This window comes from Bombina bombina, chromosome 1, assembly GCF_027579735.1.
Source record: "Bombina bombina isolate aBomBom1 chromosome 1, aBomBom1.pri, whole genome shotgun sequence".
Taxonomy (NCBI): Eukaryota; Metazoa; Chordata; class Amphibia; order Anura; family Bombinatoridae; genus Bombina; species Bombina bombina.
In genome coordinates this window covers 745,519,785-745,540,146 of record NC_069499.1, presented here as the reverse complement: position 1 = coordinate 745,540,146, position 20,362 = coordinate 745,519,785, and the positions used below count along the sequence as shown (strand labels likewise).

The following is a 20,362-nucleotide window of genomic DNA, read 5'->3' as shown; positions in this document are numbered from 1 at the left end:
AGACACAGTAAAGAACCTAGCGAAGCAAATTAAAATGATATATGTATATGAAATATATATTTATGTGTTTATATGTGTATATAACATATTAACACATAACTATATATGTATATAAGCATAAGTAAAAACACAGGTCTCCCTAGACTTCAATGTAAAGGCATTTTTCAGTGCCGTTTTTTTTCTAAAACCCCCACATCCCCTAACTTTCACTCCTTATAACTGCTTCAAGCAGTTTAAAAAAAATGAAGATGCTCAGGATTTTTATTTAATAAACTGTACACTTTATTTGGGGGCAATTGGGACACATTTTCTAATTAACTGACCTCTGCTTGATTGCACTAAGCACAAAGAGCTTCTGCGAGCTTGTGGGAGCATTAACCAGCCATTTGTAATCTGTATATATCTATACCTATACATAATCATCTATATATATATATATATATATATATATATATATATATATATATATATAGGAATAAATATATATTTGTTTAACAATATCATCAGATATATGTAGAAATATTTAATTATGAATAAATAGTACATATTCCATTATGTAAAGAACATATTGGAATATGAAATATATAATAATTTTCATGTTGGGTTTGCACTAATGAGAATATGTCATTGTGTTTGCGCTAGAGAGGGATGTTTTTTTTTCTCACCTTTTTTTTTCTGCATTGACTCCTATGGGGGGGGGTATGGTATTTTATTTTTCTCTATGGGAGAATGCGCATTCCCCCCCCATAGAGAAATAAAACACCATTTGTGATTTTCGACTTTAAGCACGATTTGAGTTATTGCTGGATAAAAAAAAACTGTTTACTTTCAACAACTCGACTAGCGCAAAAATGAAAATCCTTGCTGTGTTTTCGCTATTGCAAAATACTACTCCACTTGTAATCTAGCGTTAGTCATCATTCAGCAATGCTACCCAGGTGATAAACCAAAAATGGGCTGGCTCCTAAACTTACCTCCTGCTTTTCAAAATAAAGATACCAAGAGAACGAAGAAAAAATTGATAATAGGAGTAAATTAGAAAGCTGATTAAAATTGCATGCTCTATCTGAATCATGAAGAAAACATTTCGGTTTCATGTCCCTGTAACCAACACCCAAGTTGTTTTGTGACTGGAATAAGAGTGCAGAACCCACTATATAGCATTATCGTCACGCTGTACTTTACAGTGTATGAAATAAAATGACATTTTAGCTAAGAGTTTAAGGTACTGATTAAATATTTTAATAGAGCACTACGTTTATTATATGTTGCATATATTTGAACAAATGTTACTGATTGAAAATATATTTATAATTTCTAAAATTTGAAGTGGAATTCTCCTGAGAATCTCCATCTGCCCCTTTCTCACCTGTATGCCTTGTATTTTAACTTGAACTTATAACTGCGCATCATCTTTCTAAGCTTTGTCCCAGTGTCACTAAATATTTCCATTACCAATATACATAGACACAGATTTAGAGAAGAAAATAAATACAAATTCAATTACAAATTACAATATACCATTTTCCTAATTCAGATTATAATTGTATAACTTTTTTAATTTTTTTTCCAAAACTTCAGATTTTGTGGTTAAAAAATACGCACTATTTGCGTGTTTTTTGTATGTGGTGGTGATAATGAAAACAGAAATAATATACTTATTTTTTAAAGGCCTTGGCTAAATAAAGAGAAGCTGATAGCTTTAAATGACTTTACCCTTTAAAGAGAACATCGAAGTCAAAACTAAACATTCAATGCTTACCACTGTTATCAAATTGACGTTGTTCTTTTTGTATCCTTGTTGCAAAACATATCTAGGTAGGCTCAAGATCTGCAATGCATTTTCTCGGTGCTAGGCTGGTGATTGGGGGATACGTACCCTTTAAAGTAAAAGTGTTTACTGAAACCAACATTTTGCATCAGGGAATGAATAGAAACTGTGTACAAATTCATCATCCTTAACTGAAGTTTGCTCGAAGGGATCAAACAAGATCTAAACCATAATATTTTTAAAATAACCTTAAGCGATTTTGGGTCACTAATGTCACTATAAGATTTCAATTAATAAAAAACAAATAAATAAATAAAATAATCCTAACAGCATTTGTTACTTTCTAATAGGGCCCCCGCCAATTATACTGCGGGAACAATGTCAGAGCGATTTGATTGCCATTACTGTCGAGCACCACTTCAAGGGAAGAAGTATGTGGAGAAAGACGGCCACAACTGCTGTGTGGAAGTGCTTTGAGAAAATATGTGCTAACACTTGTGCTGAGTGCAGAAACCCATTGGTGTTGATTCCAAGGTAAGCACAAAAAGATGGATACAGTATAACAAAGCCTGATAGGCTGTTGCCAAGCAACTGAATTACCAGTAGAACAGGTGAAGAGTAGTGCTAGCAACTTCTTTAAAGCTGATAACATATAGGAGTGGAAACATCTGCAGTTACATCATACATGGTGTTTGCCTCTAGCAAGGCAAAGGGCATTCACATAATACACAGTATACTCATATAGGAAAAAGAGGCATCTGGGCATAGTATAGATAAGTATACATAAGTATAGATATATACTGTACCAAAATACCATCATATATATATACTGTATATAGAATATATATTTATGAACAAATAGAGATATTCTTCTATGTGAAGAACATTGGAATGTGAAATATTCATATTTTCATGTCGGGTTAGCGAACTTGAGAATATGCAATCAGGTTTGCACCCGAGTGGGGTGTTAGCTTTTTTTCCACTTTTTTGCTCCATTGACTACTATGGGGGAATACGTTAACACGATCACAATATTCTAACTTCGGCTTTTTGAACGCATCAGGTTAGCGCCAAGAGCAAAACATTTTACTTTCAACTTGAAATACGGAGCGGCTACCCCGACATGCACAAAAAAAAATACTTTTACCGCTCCCATTCGTAATCTGGGCTGGCCCTATGTTTGCAATGTTTTTTTATGCAATTATTATTACAAATCAAGAATCCCTAGTTTTCCAAGTGGGGGTGCATGAACCCTCCATGCATCTTTGGTCTCTGGTTTGTGAGAAATAAAAGGCACATATGAGATACAATTGTAGAGGTGTAGGGGAAGCAGATTACCAGTGCCTAGAGCAGCACAAAAAAAGAAATAAACCACTGCTAAAAGGCAATTGTTTACCATGTATGCTATAGTTTTTATTTTTTGCATTTCATATAGTAGTAATTTCCCGTATTTTTCCAAACCAAAGTTATTTTCTTAATGTTCCTGGTCTACTGAAAAAAAAAACAAGGTATGATTTGTGTGGACATCACACAGAAAATTCACTTAAACGGATTTGTTATTGTCCAAAAAGGTCAATTGGAGACTAAATTCCAACTCCAATATGTGCATAAGTGATCCCAGGGATTACTTATCAATAGAAATTAATGCTGCAGTCGAACTACAAGGGGTTGATTTATGAAGCAGCGGATGCTTCTTCCGACCCACTTCGCTTCAGTTCCGCCTGAAGCGGAAGTTAAGAAGCAGCGGTCCTAAGAACGCTGCTCCTAACTTGTCCGCAGACAGCAATCAGCCCGATTGAATACGATCGGGTTGACTGACACCCCCTGCTAGCGGCTGATTGGCTGCCAAATCTGCAGGGGGCGGTATTGCACCAGCAGTTCACAAGAACTGCTGATGCAAATGATAAATTAATCGATGTGCGGCGAACCATGATTCGCTTATAGCGGATCATGTCTGTCCGCACCATAATAAATTTACCCCCATGGGTTAACCTCAAATAAAACAGATTAATGCTGTCAATAGTGAAGTCCTGTGAGACTACAGGGTTAATTCACATGTAAGTTGTATACTCACATACTGCAAAGCATCACATCAAGCTCTAGACATAAAATCAATAGGAGACTCCAGCAGGAGCAGATCGAAATGAACTCAGATGAATGTTAAAGCAATTTATTAAAACGTGTTAAAATCACAGGGGTTTATAGAGAACAAAACACAGCTAGAACATCCGTATATTACACAGACTGTTTATTGTAAACAATGTCTATGATTACGGTTTGCAGTTCAGAAGGTTTGTCTCCTCCCACAACGTGACATCACACGCTCAAATCCAACGATCGTTTCACAAATAGTCGCTTGGCTTTTTCAAGGATCCTTGAAAAAGCCAAGGCACTATTTGGTGTAACGCTCAAGAAATGTGGCCGTATATAGTGGGTGGTATCGCTATATACGTCATTTGTAAACAGGCAAAAATATCACAGTGGGCGGAGGAAGATTAGAAAAACGATTGTCTGGTTAGTATTTTATACACATATCTCCAACTAAGCCAGTTACATTTTTGAATAATTATATAAGCGTTTGAAGTTTTAAACAATAAGATTGAATCAATAGACACTACAAAATAATTGATTGTTTACCATCACTTTAAAGGGCCATAATAGTAAAAAAAAAAAAAAATTAAGACTAGCAACCCTGCACTACTATGTGTTTAAGCCCCCCAAACTAGAGCTGCTAATTGGATCAGTGACAGTCTCCGACCAGCAGTATTATGCTTCTCCTGATTGAAAACTGACGCTGATCCAATCAGCAGCGCTAGTTTGTGTGGGCTTAAAAACATAGTAGTGCGCGGTTGCTTGTCTTAAAGGGATAGTCAACACCAGAATTTTTGTTGTTTAAAAAGAAAGCTAATCCCTTTATTATCGATTCCCCAGTTTTGCATAACCAACACTGTTATAGAAATGCGCTTTTTACCTCTGTGATTATCTTGTATCTAAGTCTCTGCAAAATGCCCCCCTTATTTCAGTTCTTTTGACCAGACTTGCATTTTTAGCCAATCAGTGCTCACTCCAGGGGTAACTTCACGTGCATGAGCTCAATGTTATCTATATGAAACACATCAACTGATGCCCTCTAGTGGTCAAAATGCATTCAGATTAGAGGTAGTCTTCAAGGTCTAAGAAATTAGCATATGAACCTCTTAGAATTATCTTTCAACTAAGAATACCAAAAGAACAAAGCAAAATTGGTGATAAAAGTAAATTGGAAAGTTGTTTAAAATTACATTCCCTATTTAAAACATGAATGTTTTTTTTTTTGGACTGGACTGTCCTTTAAAATTACGAGCTCTAACAAATTGGAGCATGTATTTGCGCAAAATGCAATCAAAGGCAGCCAAAAATAGACCCCCTGTTGCGCCACCCCATTTGGTCTTTTACTGGCAATGGTCTGTATTTTTAAGGTTTAGGAAAATATAGAAAATAAAAGAATAAATATAGAAATAAAGGCTCTGTCAACATGAAACATATTCTTAGTGTGTTGTAAACTAATTATAAACAATCATTTTAAATCAATCCTAAATCTTTAGTTTCTGAATTAGGCTGTATAATTATTTATGCAACTTTAGAATAACAGCCATAGGACTATTTTTTTTTTCGAAGACAGATAACAACCCTATCTACAATATCCCAGTAACAGTCAGCAGGTAATGAAAACATTTCTCTCCCATGTGCTTCTTAAGGGGACAGTAAACATCTCATAATTACAAGACATTTCTGATGTCTTGCTGTAGAATAACACCATAGCTAAGTCTAAACATTGTTTTAAAACAAATTAAAATCCTTTTTACAGCAATTCTTTATCAATAGCAAAACTTGACCCACTACAGAGGAGCCAATCTGGGCTTTAGTCTGCAGACACATAGGTTAACCACTGTCATAAAGTTAGTATTAATGCATTGTTTTGAAGTTGTTATCAGCTAAAGCCAATTAGGTAAATGTGTAGCAGGGTTAGCCTTGATGAGTCAGCAGCCTTACATTCAAGCTCTGAGAATAAGAAAATCCTCAATTTGCAGAGCTAAAACTACATGAAAAGGGAGCAAAATAAAAAATGTAAGTATATTGCAAATTTGATAACACAGAACTGTACATATTATATAAAAGTCTCAAGGTGTTTACTGTCCTGTTAACCTGAGGGACACAAAACTTCCGGGCATGTTGCTAACTGGTGCTATTATTAAACATGAGACAACTTTATTATTATGTATATTGTTTTGTCCATTTAACAACAAATATAACTAAGAGTAGAAGGTGCATATTTTTTACGAAAGAAGTGATCAGCTATTTGCTTTTTTATTACAGCAGCTGTTACTGATGTCCCTGATCTCCATTTCTCTTGTTAAGTGTGTTCAGTCCACGGGTCATCCATTACTTATGGGATATATTCTCCTTTCCCAACAGGAAGTTGCAAGAGGATCACCCAAGCAGAAGCTGCTATATAGCTCCTCCCCTCACATGTCATACCCAGTCATTCTCTTGCAACCCTCAACAAAGGAGGTCACGGGAGGAGTTGGAGTTTTTACTTAATTATTCTTCAACTCAAAAGTTTGTTATTTTAAATGGCACCCGGAGTGTGCTGTTTTTCTACTCATCAGGCAGTATTTGGAAGAAGAACCTGCTTGCGTTTTTTCTATGATCTTAGCAGGCGGTAACTAAGATCCACTGGCTGTTCTCGACATTCTGAGGAGTGGGGTAACTTCAGAACATGGGAATAGCATGCGGGGTCCCCCGCAAATGAGGTATGTGCAGTACAATATTTTCTGGGAATGGAAATTGACTAAGAAAACACTGCTGTTACCCGTATGATGTAAGTACAGCCTTAATGCAGTAGTAGTGACTGGTATCAGGCTGATGAATGTATGCACAGTAGTTATTTTCTAGGGACTAGAATTTGACCTGAGAAAATACTGTTAATACTGAAATAATGCTTAAGCCTTATCTGCAGTGGAAGCGGGACTGGTAGCAGGCTTAGTGATAACTTTGCATGACATTAAAAGAAGTTTGTTTTTAAAAAACGTTTACTGGCATGTTATTCGTTTTTGTGAGGTACTTTGGTGATAAATTCTTTTGGGCATGAATTTTTTCTTTTTATCCACATGGCTAACGTATATTTCTGCATAGAAACCGTTATATCAGGTCTCCCACTGTTGTAAAATGAGCGGGGAGGGGCCTTTTTTAGCGCCTAGTTGCGCAGTTAAAATTCTAGCACAGTCTTCCTGCTTCTTCCTCCTTGATCAGGACGTCTCTAGAGAGCTCAGGGGTCTTCAAAATTCGTTTTTGAGGGAGGTAATCAGTCACAGCAGACCTGTGACAGTGTGTTAGACTGTGATAAAAACGTTTAATATTAATTTGATATCCGTTTTTTTGGGTACTGAGGGGTTAATCATCCTTTTGCTAATGGGTCTCAATCCTCTGCTAATTAAATACATTTAAAGAATTGTTGACTATAACTGAATTAGTTCTTTGTTATTCAACTGTGTTTTTTAAAAGCGCTGCAGCGTTTTTTATATTGCTGTGAACTTATTGAAAGTAATTTCCAAGCTTGCTAGCTTCATTGCTAGTCTGTTTAAACATGTCTGATACAGAGGAATCTGCTTGTTCATTATGTTTGAAAAGCCCGATGTGGAGCCACAATAGAAATATGTGTACCAATTGTATTGATATTACTTTGAATAAAAGTCAATCTGTACCGATAAAGAAATTATCACCAGACAACGAGGGGGCAGTTATGCCGTCTAACTCTCCTCACGTGTCGGTGCGTGAGACTGAGGCGCCAAGTACATCAAGGCCCTTACAAATCACTTTACATGATATGGCTAATGTTATGAAAGAAGTATTATACAATATGCCCGAGTTAAGAGGCAAGCGCGACAGTTCTGGGTTAAGGACAGAGCGCGCCGATGACACGAGAGCCATGTCTGATACTGCGTCACAATTTGCAGAACATGAGGACCAGAGAGCTACATTCTAGTGGGTGACGGTTCTGATTCGGGGAGACCCGGATTCAGAAATTTTAAATTTAAGCTTGAGAAACCTCCGCGTGTTGCTAGGGGAGGTGTTAGCCGGGCTCTGAATGATTGTGACACGGTGGCAATCCCAGAGAAATTATGTAGGCTGGATAAATACTACGCATGGGGGTTCCGGTGTGTACTGACGTTATTACCTATACCAACAGAGGCTTACAGAGATTATTAGTAAGGTAGTGGGATTAGACCCGGTGTGCCTTTTTCCCCTCCTCCGATATTTAGAAAAAATGTTCCCTATAGACGCACCACACGAGACTTATGGCAGACGGTCCCCTAAGATGGAGGGAGCAGTTTCTACTTTAGCCAAGCGTACCACTATCCCAGTGGAGGATCGCTGTGCTTTCTCAGATCCAATGGATAAAAAATTAGAGGGTTTCTTAAGAAAATGTTTGTTCAACAAGGTTTTTATATATACAGCCTCTTGCATGCATTGCGAATGTCACTGCTGCAGCGGCATTCTGGTTTGAGTCTCTGGAAGAGGCGATTCGCACAGCACCCATTGGATGAGTCTTTGAGCAAGATTAGAACCCTTAAGCTGGCTAATGCGTTTGTTTTCGGATGCCGTAGTGCATTTAACCAAACTTACGGCTAAGAATTCCAGATTCGCCATACAGGCCCGCAGAGCGCTATGGCTTAAATCCTGGTCAGCAGATGTAACTTCTAAGTCTAAACTACTAAACATTCCTTTCAAAGGGCAGACCTTATTCGGGCCCGGCTTGAAGGAAATTATTGCTGACATTACTGGAGGTAAGGGCCACACCCTTCCTCAGGACAGGGCCAAATCAAAGGCCAAACAGTCTAATTTTCGTGCCTTTCGTAATTTCAAGGCAGGAGCAGCATCAACTTCCTCCGCTCCAAAACAGGAAGGAACTACTGCTCGTTACAGACAGGGTTGGAAAGGCAACCAGTCATGGAACAAGGGCAAGCAGGCCAGAAAGCCTACTTCCGCCCCCTAAGACAGCATGAAGACAGGGCCCCCCTTTCCGGAGAACGGATCTAGTGGGGGGCAGACTTTCTCTCTTTCCGCCCAGGCTTGGGCAAGAGATGTACAGGATTCCCCTGGACGTTGGAGATTATATGTCAGGGATACCTTCTGGATTCAAAACTTCTCCTCCACAAGGGAGGTTTCATCTGTCAAGGTTATCAACAAAACCTAGTAAAGAAAGAGGCATTTCTACAAGTGTGTACAAGACCTGATCCACCCAGTTCCGCGGACAGAACAGGGGCAAGGGTTTTATTCAAATCTGTTTGTGGTTCCCAAGAAAGAGGGAACCTTCAGACCAATCTTAGATTTAAAAATCTTAAACAAATTCCTAAGGGTTCCATCGTTCAAGATGGAAACCATTCGGTACCATCCTACCCATGATCCAAGAGGGTCAATATATGACCACAGTGGATTTAAAGGATGCCTACCTTCACATACCGATTCACAAAGATCATTATCGGTACCTAAGGTTTGCCTTTCTAGAAAGGCATTACCAGTTTGTAGCGCTTCCCTTCGGGTTAGCTACGGCCCCCGAGAATTTTTGCAAAGGTTATGGGCTCTCTTCTGGCGGTACTAAGACCACGAGGCATAGCGGTGGCTCCGTACCTAGACGACATTCTGATACAAGCGTCAAGTTTTCAAAATGCAAAGTCTCATACAGAGATAGTTCTAGCATTTCTGAGGGTCGCATGGGTGGAAAGTGAACGTGGAAAGAGTTCTCTGTTACCACTCACAAGGGTCCCTTTTCTAGGGACTCTTATAGATTCTGTAGAGATGAAGATTTACCTGACGGAGTCCAGGTTATCAAATATTCTCAATGCTTGCCGTGTCCTTCCACTCCATTCCAAGCCCATCAGTAGCTCAGTGCATGGAAGTAATCGGCTTTAATGGTCGCGGCGATGGACATAGTGCCATTTGCGCGCCTACATCTCAGACCGCTGCAACTATGCATGCTAAGTCAATGGAACGGGGATTACTCAGATCTGTCCCCCTTTGCTAAATCTGGACCAGGAGACCAGAGATTCTCTTCTCTGGTGGTTGTCACGGGTTCATCTGTCCAAAGGAATGACTTTTTCGCAGACCAGATTGGACGATTGTAACAACAGATGCCAGCCTACTAGGCTGGGAGCAGTCTGGAACTCCCTGAAGGCTCAGGGATCATGGACTCAGGAGGAGAAACTCCTCCCAATAAACATTCTAGAATTAAGAGCAATATTCAATGCTCTTCTAGCTTGGCCTCAGTTAGCAACACTGAGGTTCATCAGATTTCAGTCGGACAACATCACGACTGTGGCTTACATCACTCATCAAGGGGGAACCAGGAGTTCCCTAGCGATGTTGGAAGTCTCGAAGATAATTCGCTGGGCAGAGTCCCTCCACTCTTGCACCTGTCAGCGATCTACATCCCAGGCGTCCGAGAACTGGGAGGCGGATTTTCTAAGTCGCCAGACTTTTCATCCGGGGGAGTGGGAACTTCACCCGGAGGTATTTGCTCAACTGATTCATCGTTTGGGCAAACCGGATCTGGATCTCATGGCATCCTCGCCAGAATGCCAAGCTTCCTTGTTACGGGATCCAGGTCCAGGGACCCCGGGAACGGTGCTGGTAGATTGCACTAGCAGCCCCTTGGGTTTTCAACATAGCTTATGTGTTTCCACCTTTTCCGTTGCTACCCTCGACTGATTGCCCAGGATCAAACAGGAGAGAGCATCGGTGATTTCTGATAGTGCCTGCGTGGCCACGCAGGACCTGGTATGGCAGACCTAGTGGACATGTCGTCCTGTCCACCCATGGTCTCTACCCCTGAGGCAGGACCTTCTAATTCAGGGTCCTTTCAACCATCCAAACCTAATTTCTCTGAGGCTGACTGCTTGGAAATTGACAACGCTTGATTCTATCAAAGCCGTGGGTTTTCGGATTCGGTTATTGATACATTAATACAGGCTCGGAAACCTGTTACCAGAAAAATTTACCTCAAGATATGGCGGTAAATATTTATATTGGTGTGAATCCAAGAGATTACTCATGGAGTAAGGTTAGGATCCCTAGGAATATTGTCTTTTCTACAAGAGGATTTAGAAAAGGGCTTATCCGCTAGTTCACTAAAGGGACAGATTTCTGCTCTGTCTTTTCTTTTTACACAAGCGTCTGGCAGGAGAATCCAGATGTCCAGGCTTTTTGTCAGGCTTTTGGCTAGGATTAAGCCTGTGTTTAAAAGCTGTTGCTCCTCCGTGGAGCTTAAACTTGGTTCTTAAAGTTCTTCAGGGTGTTCCGTTTGAACCCCTTCATTCCATTGATATTAAGCTTTTATCTTGGAAAGTTCTGTTTTTTGATGGCTATTTCCTCGGCTCGAAGAGTCTGAGTTATCTGCCTTACATTGTCGATTCTCCTATCTGATCTTTCATTCAGACAAGGTAGTCCTGCGTACTAAACCTGGGTTTTTACCTAAGGTTGTTTCTACAAGAATATCAATCAAGAGATTGTTGTTCCATCCTTATGTCCTAATCCTTCTTCAAAGAAGGAACGTCTTTTGCATAATCTAGACGTGGTCCGTGCCCCTGAAGTTCTACCTTACAGGCAACTAAAGATTTTCGACAAACTTCTTCTCTGTTTTGTCGTTTAATCGGGACAGAGGAGAGGTCAAAAGGCTTTGGCTACCTCTCTCTCTTTTTGGCTTCGTAGCATAATACGCTTAGCCTATGAGACTGCTGGACAGCAGCCCCCTGAAAGAAATACAGCTCATTCCACTAGAGCTGTGGGCTTCCACTGGGCCTTTAAGAATGAGGCCTCTGTTGAAACAGATTTGCAAGGCTGCAACTTGGTCTTCACTTCATACTTTTTCCAAATTTTACAAATTTGACACTTTTGCTTCTTCGGAGGCTGTTTTTGGGAGAAAGGTTATACAGGCAGTGGTTCCTTCTGTTTAATGTTCCTGCCTTGTCCCTCCCATCATCCAGTGTACTTTAGCTTTGGTATTGGTATCCCATAAGTAATGTATGACCCCGTGGACTGAACACACTTAACAAGAGAAAACATAATTTATGCTTACCTTGATAAATTTATTTCTCTTTGTAGTGTGTTCAGTCCACGGCCCGCCCTGTCTATTTGAGGCAGGTTCTAAATTTTTAAATTATAACTCCAGTCACCACTGCACCCTATAGTTTCTCCTTTCTCGTCTTGTTTCGGTCGAATGACTGGATAGGACATGTGAGGAGAGGAGCTATATAGCAGCTCCTGCTTGGGTGATCCTCTTGCAACTTCCTGTTGGGAAGGAGAATATATCCCCATAAGTAATGGATGACCCGTGGACTGAACACACTACAAGAGAAATAAATTTATCAGGTAAGCATAAATTTAGTTTTTTAAGTCTGGAAAAGGGGCTTACAAAATCCAGCAGTTTTTTTCATATGCAGGAAGATAATAGAACCCTGTTTTGTGTGCCTATGTTGAGGATAGAGTTGCCACCGAGATGATATTTTAGCTTTGTGGCAATATTTATAATGTTCAGGGCACAGCAGATAATAAAGAATAATTATAGCAATTAAAGTGAATTTAAATTTTGATGCTAAAGTGCCCGGTTTTTAAAAATTCGATTAAAAACAGGGTCACTTTAATTCATCAAAATTTACATTTCACTCGGGTTGTAAAAAAAAACTTACCTTTTAAACTTGACAGCCGCTCCCAACCTCCCTCCGGTCGTCGCAAGCCATTTCTGACGTCAGAAATGATGGATCGGTCATCCTAAAAATCACGGCTTCCCCCCCGGGGAATCAGTGTCTGATTCAACGCCGTGATTGGAGAAAGCCAGATTCCTCATTTTAGACCCAGGAAGAGGCTTTGCGATGGGCGGAGGAAGCTGGAGCTGCTGTGAAGATTAAAAGGTTAGTATTTTTTCACAACAGGAGTGAAATGTAAATTTTGATGAATTAAAGTGCCACTGTTTTTAATCGAATTTTTAAAAACCGGGCACTTTAGCATCAAAATTTACATTTACTTTAAGGTCCTCTTATAGTCAAATGTTTATAAGTGTACAAGTGCACAATTTGAAATAAATGATCATTTAAAATCAGTATTAGCAGGTTGAGTGTCTGAGTTAAGCTACATAATTATTTATTCTAATTGGCACACCCAGTATTTTTCCGACCCTACTCAAGAATAGTGTTTATAGATCTTCTGTCTGGAAGTTTCATGCAAGGGTGAGCCTGGGCACCAAATGTTGTTTGTAGTGCCAAGTTATTGAATTGTTTGCAGGAAGCACTTATGACCCTAAGAGTATGACATGGAGTAGTGGCTCAAAAAGTGGCTTCTACATAGAGCTCAACAAGTTAATGAGGTTTTGCACTGGCTCAAATATTAAATGCCAATTTTGGAGGTTTCAAGATCATATTTTATAGTATATATTAAATCATGATAGAAAATGTGTAACTGTTATGTTTGTTTCATAAACAGCAAAGTTATTGTCTTGGACTTTCACTTGGATTTAGATTTTGTTTGAAATCCTGTTCTACTAATAGAGAAATCTCAGATTGCTCTGCTATTGTGTTGTGAATTTATCACAAAGCAGTAATTTGCCAGTGAATAAATGTCTCTCTGTTTCTATGGATTATTTGTAGGAGCTGCACTACAAAAACCGCTACTGGCATGACACCTGCTTCCGATGTGCTAAATGCTACCACCCTCTGGCCAATGAGCAGTTTATTGCTAAAGATAACAAAATAATGTGCGCCAAATGCACCACAAGAGAGGACTCCCTGAGATGCAATGGATGCCACAAGCAGATTTTGCCAGGTAATGCCAGGTTGTTTGTTTCAGACATTAAAGTGTCAGTAAACCTAAAAAATAATGTTATATAATTCTGCACATAGTGCAGAATTATATAACATTATATTAGTGTTATCGTGTCTGACAGCAGGAGCGAGCTGCACTTAGTGTAATGGCGCGGTCGGGCCGGGCTGTGACTATACAGCTGGTCCGATGCGCTGTGTAATAAAAACAGACCCGCTCAGACGATCACAGAGAGCGGGTCTGAAAAACAGCCATATTTTAAAAAAATTCAAAGGGAATATTAAGTTTTACAACGATAACACTAATATAATGTTATATAATTGTGCACTATGTGCAGAATTATATAACATTATTTTTTAGGTTTACTGGCCCTTTAAATCACATAAATTTCAGACTGAAAAAGGGACCCACAAAGCCTAATAAAAAAACAGAAGGTTTTTAGGAATAACGATTTATAAACATATAAGGGCAGATTACAAATTGAGCGCAAAATATTGCTTCTGCAAAATCAATATTTGCCGTTAACTGAGTATCCCCAGAGCATTCAAATGTGCGCTGGTATTACAAGGGAGGAGCAATGCGAACATAACCTGGAATTGCACAGAAGCATTGTGCTCACGAGAACAGCGCTTTCATAGGCTCAAATGGGACTCTTGTTCTCATGCGTGAGACACTGCGAAGGGTGTAAGTCACCCAGCAAATATAAATATTAACACATAAATATATATGATTATAAGCATATACATATATATTTACAGAAATAACACAGTCCCAATAGACCTCAATGTAAAGCCACTTTTAATCCCCTTATAACTGCTTTTAGCAGTTATATTTAAAAAAAAATAATGAAATAAAGATGCTTATTTTATTTGTTTTTCTAAAACCAAAACACATCACTTTATTTTGGGGGCAATTGGAGGACATTTAGAAAATTAACTAGAAATCTGATCTGGTTAATTTTCTGAGCGCTAATTGCTATAGCTTGTAATCGCTGGTTATTTATCGCCCGCCCGTGGGCAATTGGGGGACACTTAGAAAATTATATATATATATATATATATGTATAGATATATACAGATATAAATAGGAATACCTATTTAAAAATACTTAGAACATACCCCCCTATGTGAAGAACATTGGAATGTGAAATATTTACAGTAAATATAGTTAAACACTTTATTCAATATGAATATTGCATACATATGATTTTACATGTTTTGATCTACTTGACTGCCAAGGGCTCCAATGCACTTATACTGTATATATGTCTATATATGTAAACAGTGTCCTCCACTAATATTGGCAACCTTGGTATGAGCAAAGAAGGCTGTGAAAAATTGTCTTTATTTTTAAACCTTTTGATCTTTTGTTCAAAAAATTATACAACCATACTCTGCTCTCATGGATATCAAACAATTGCAAACACAACACAGGTTTATAAAATAAGAAAAAAAAAATCTTTTTAAATATGTGTGCCACAAATATTGGCACCCCTATGAACTCAAATAAGAAAAATATATTTTAAGTTTATTTCCATTGATATTTAAAAAAAAATAAAAAATAGTACACTTGGGTGACTAGGAACAGGAAATTGTTCAACCATAACTTCCTGTTTCACAGAGGTATTACTATGTGGTAACACAAAGGACAAGTTCCCTTAGTCATTCATCACAATGGGTAAGACCAAGGAATATAGCTGTGATGTGCAGCAAAAGGTTGTTGAGCTTCACAAAATGGAAAGTGGCTATAAGAAAATAGCAAAAGCATTGAAGATGCCCATTTCCACCATCAAGGCAATAATTAAGAAGTTCCAGTCAATGGGAAATGTTAGGAATCAACCTGGTAGAGGACGTGTTTTTAAATTGTCTTAACACACTGTGAAGAGGATGATTTGAGTTGCCAAAATATCACAGCTGGAGAATTGCAAAATTAAAATGGGCTGTGGTTGGATCTTTCAGCAGAACAATGATCCAAAACATACATCAAATTCAACAAAGAAATGGTTTACTGACAACAAAATTAAGGTCCTGACATGGCCATCCCCATTCCCCTGAATTGAAACCCATAGAAAACCTGTGGGGTGAACTGAAGAGGAGAGTCCACCAGCATCGACCTTGAAATTTGAAGGATCTGGAGAAATTCTGTATGGAGGAATGGTCTCAGATCCTTTGCCATGTATTTTCCAACCTCATCAGGCATTATAGAAGACTCAGAGCAGTTATCTTGGCAAAGAGAGGTAGTACAAAGTTTTGACTAAAAGGATGGCAATAACTGTACCACACATATATTTAACAAATAATTTTTTTTGGATAATCCTGTGTTGTGTTTGCAATTGTTTGATATCCATGAGAGCAGAAAATTTTTTGAACAAAAGAGCAAAAGGTTACACAATAAAGACAGTTTTTCACAGCCTTCTTTGCACATATTTACCAAGGGTGCCAATATTAGTGGAGGGCACTGTTCATATGTATTTATGTGTTTATATTTGTATTTATGTCTGTAAATACATATCTACAGATATAAATACAAAAATACATATGTACACACACACACATATATTTATTTTCAACAAGAGAGCAAAATCAGTGCTTAGGGTGACTCTTATTTAGAACAAAGTCCAAATGAAAAGCAGTTATGCATCCACACAAAATAAAATAGGATGGATCCCACTTACTATAAACTACCTCAGTCACTATGAGGTAAGCTGCCGCCTCTGTAAGATATAATCTCCTGTTCTTGTGTGGTTCAAGACTTTCTGTGTTTATTGGCTCACTCTGTCCTCCTGGGTATGGCAGAATGATCTCCTCACTCCTGATATCCTCAACCCCAGAAATGTGTTCGCATACAGATAAGAGAGGAGAAAACACAAAAAGAAATGTAGTGCAACACTGTTTTATTATAAACAAGTTAAAAAGATTCACTCGCCACTCACATTATCATACCCCAAACATATGAGGTATGTACACAGCACACATGAGATAGTATCTCCTTCAAAGACCTCCTCCAGCTGCAATCAATATGATCGAAGGTTGTTTTTTAGCTCCTTTATCTTGTCAGTTTAGCTAAAGGAGTGCTACACAAAGTCCATGGGACTGATAATCTCTTATACTACAAACCAGAACACAGAATAAAAAAAACCTGCTAGAGTTTAGTGACAATTCAGTGTATCAGGAGGACCGAGTGAACCAATAAACACAGAAAGTCTTGAACCACACAAGAACAGGAGATTATATCTTACAGAGGCGGAAGCTTACCTCATAGTGACTGAGGTAGTTTATAGTAAGTGGGATCCATCCTATTTTATTTTGTGTGGATGCATAACTGCTTTTCATTAGGACTTTGTTCTAAATAAGAGTCACCCTAAGCACTGATTTTGCTCTCTTGTTGAATATATTTTGGAGTGTACCTTTTAGGTATTTGTTTATGTAATTTGGCAGCTGGGGTCTCTATCTCTTTCTAGTTATTAAATTGAGCAGAGTGTTTGGTGTTGCAGCAGAGTGTTTGGTATTGCTTGTTTACACTTAGGTGGTATTCATATCCTACCTAAAGTGTGACATTTTACTATATATATATATATATATATATATATATATATATACATATTTAGACCTGTATATGTATGTATATTTATCTTAAAGCCCTTGCAGCCTTTTTTCTAACACCTGAGACTTCATATCTTTGAGCATTAGTGTTATTATGAGTATAACTGTACTTTTCAATATAATTTTCAGGTGTTTTGTGAAACTTTTTAGTCGAGCTTAACAGTTAACCAGAGCTATCCGGCACAAGTTAAATTCAATTGTACTCAAGTAAACAGATTTACTTTCAACCCGTAATACACGCGTTACTTTTCACAAGCACAAAGAGCCATGATAAACCCTCTATCGCTCGCGAGCAACAGTTAGGACACCACTCGTAATCTAGTCCAAAGCCAGAATTAAACGTTCATGGTTTAGATAGCGCATGCATTAAAAAAAAAACTTTTCAGTTTACCTGTATAATCAGATTTTCTTTGTTATCTTGGTATAATTTGTTGAAGAGTAAAACTAAGTAGGTTCATAGGAGCTCAGGAAATGCATGTGTCTTTAGCTTCCTATGGAAGCATTGTTAGTAATAATGTTTATAGTAATGTTATACATTGTTGCAAACACTATTGCCACAGAGGGTTAAATACATGTTCCCACTCCTCAGTCTACCTAGGTTATTTATTAACAAAAGATACCAAGAAAACAAAGCAAATTTGATAACAGAAATTTAATTTTTAAAATGGCATACTCTATTGACGTACTTCTATCTGAATTATGAAAGATTTATTTTGACTTTACTGTCCTTTTAAAATGAATGCTTGCACTACACCACCATAATGTGCACCCAAGGGCAGCACTTCAACAATATGGGCTCAATTTATTAAGCCATTCTCTCCCCTTTGACTGCAGGTTTAGAATTCTGCTTCCTTGCCCTGTCCGACCAGGGAGATTGACAGCTCCTAACCTCTCTAAACATACATCTAGTAAAGAGAGATATTCACATCTTATATACAGACAAAATCATATATATATATATATATATATATACATTTCATATGACAAACACAATGGGCAGATAATTTCCATCAAATAGGTCAAGTCCTCTTAGGTATCTCTTTGTCCGTCACTATATATCTCTTTATCAAAGAGATTTATGTTTGCGGAGTGCACTGTAGCCCCTTCATTTTTGTGCTTTTACACAAGGAAGAGGGAGATCTACATTCCACATATAAAGATAATTATTTAACATCTGCAAACATATATTTATTAATGTGTATATTTTAGATAACAATGACAACTATGAATAATCATAATGATTCCCAAAGAAGCATTTAGTTAATTTTTCAGTGCATAATAGGTCAAACATACACAGTTTCAGAATGTTTTATTATATGTTTTACTATATGTTCAAACATGTTCACTTTTTAAAATAGTTCAGTTTAGTCTGATAATAGTCTTTAAGGGGTTAATTTAAAATTGCGCCCTTTTACAAACCTTTTATTCTGAACAGATTCTCTGGCCATTGATTGGCTATAGTTTGAATGGCAACTTCCGTTTTTTAATTACAATGTGTATATATTGTTACAATTTGTAATCTCTTGTATTCGCTTTTCTTTGTCTGAAGAAACGACCAGTTTTGGTTGAGAAACGCGTTACAAATAAAGCGTTCATAATTTTAAAGTTTGGAAGTTGTCCTCTCTATTTTTTTCCTGTTCCCAAACAATATGGAAGATACTCAGCACTTTTAGCAGCCGTGCAGTACCAAAGCTTGGAACAGCTGTGCAGCATCGGAACTCACAAGTGGAACTGGTTACAGTGTACTAGCCACTGTTAAGTGCTAGCCTGCCGTTTTGCACTGGTCACTGAGCCAATAGATCCAGTAAGCACAACTATTACCATTATATCTCTGCTTGAAAAAATAGGATTACACGATGAGGCGCCCTCTTTTTGTGTTTGTTTTCTAATAGTGCAACCCACACTCCGAAATCAAGAGGAGCAGCCTCGATTAAAAACAGTCTCTACCATCTCATTTCAGGATTACACCTTTACATCATTCAGCGCGCCTTTCAAATTCCCCTCCTGGGTTTTTTACTATTATAATTTTAGTCTCAAGGCAGGCAGAGTTAAAAAATGCATAGCTAAGCAGATAAATAAATAAATAAAAAAATCTGAAAATGTAATCCCACTTAATATTTATTTATCTATAACAATACCATTGCTGTATACTATATCAGGTGAGATATATACTGCCTTGGTTGCATAACCCATTGCCCCTATTGAGATACTGAGTTTAATTAAAAATAGCTATGTAACTAGAATATTCACTGCAGACACAAATTCATTTGCTATAACAAATACAAATAAATACAAAAATGAAAAATACAATAAAACATATTACTGTAACTGCTGTTAGAAATTAGCACATCAGCCTACCTAGCTTTAGCTTTCAACAAAGAATATCAAGAAAACAAAGCAAATTTTATGATAAAAATAATTTGGACAGTTGTTTAAAATTGCATTCCCTATCTGAATCATTAAAGTTTCATTTTGACTAGACTGTCCCTTTAATATAACAGTGTTGGTAATGCAAAATTGAGGAATGGGTAATATAGTGATTATCTATCTTTTTAAACAATATCAAATCTGGAGTAGACTGTCCCTTTAACTATTGAACCCTTGATATTTAGCTTTATGCACAGAAACAAAATAAGGGCTGTGTATTAGAAACTAGTATAGTTCCTTTTGGAGGAAAAAAAAAGACTTGTACAGGTGATACCTTTAATGGCTGATAGGGCAAACAATTGTAAAAATGTCTGGACCCTGAGGTCTATTCCTCACTCTGACCAAGGACCATGTATTGCAACCTTCTCTGGCATTCAGTTTATACTTAAAGGGACACTGTAACCAAAAATTTTCTTTTGTGATTCAGATTGAGCATGAAATTTTAAGCAACTTTCTAATTTACTCCTATTATAAAATTTTCTTCATTCTCTTGGTATCTTTATTTGAAATGCAAGAATGTAAGTTTAGATGCCGGCCCATTTTTGGTGAACAACCTGGGTTGTCCTTGCTGATTGGTGGATAAATTCATCCACCAATAAAAAAGTGCTGTCCAGAGTACTGAACCCAAAAATATCTTAGATGCCTTCTTTTTCAAATAAAGATAGCAAGAGAACGACGAAAAATTGATAATAGGAGTAAATTAGAAAGTTGC

The 20,362-nt window shown here is 37.7% G+C and overlaps 1 protein-coding gene across 1 annotated transcript in view; it reads left to right on the top strand.

Moving 5' to 3' along the window:
• The first annotated feature begins 2,113 nt into the window (after positions 1-2,113).
• FHL1 (four and a half LIM domains 1) overlaps positions 2,114-20,362 on the top strand; it is a 30,913-nt gene continuing 12,664 nt past the window's right edge. Inside the window, 4 exon segments of the mRNA XM_053699266.1 lie at positions 2,114-2,236; positions 2,238-2,277; positions 2,280-2,305; positions 13,450-13,624. Of these exon segments, the coding sequence (XP_053555241.1) occupies positions 2,150-2,236; positions 2,238-2,277; positions 2,280-2,305; positions 13,450-13,624 (328 nt within the window). The 5' untranslated portion in view covers positions 2,114-2,149.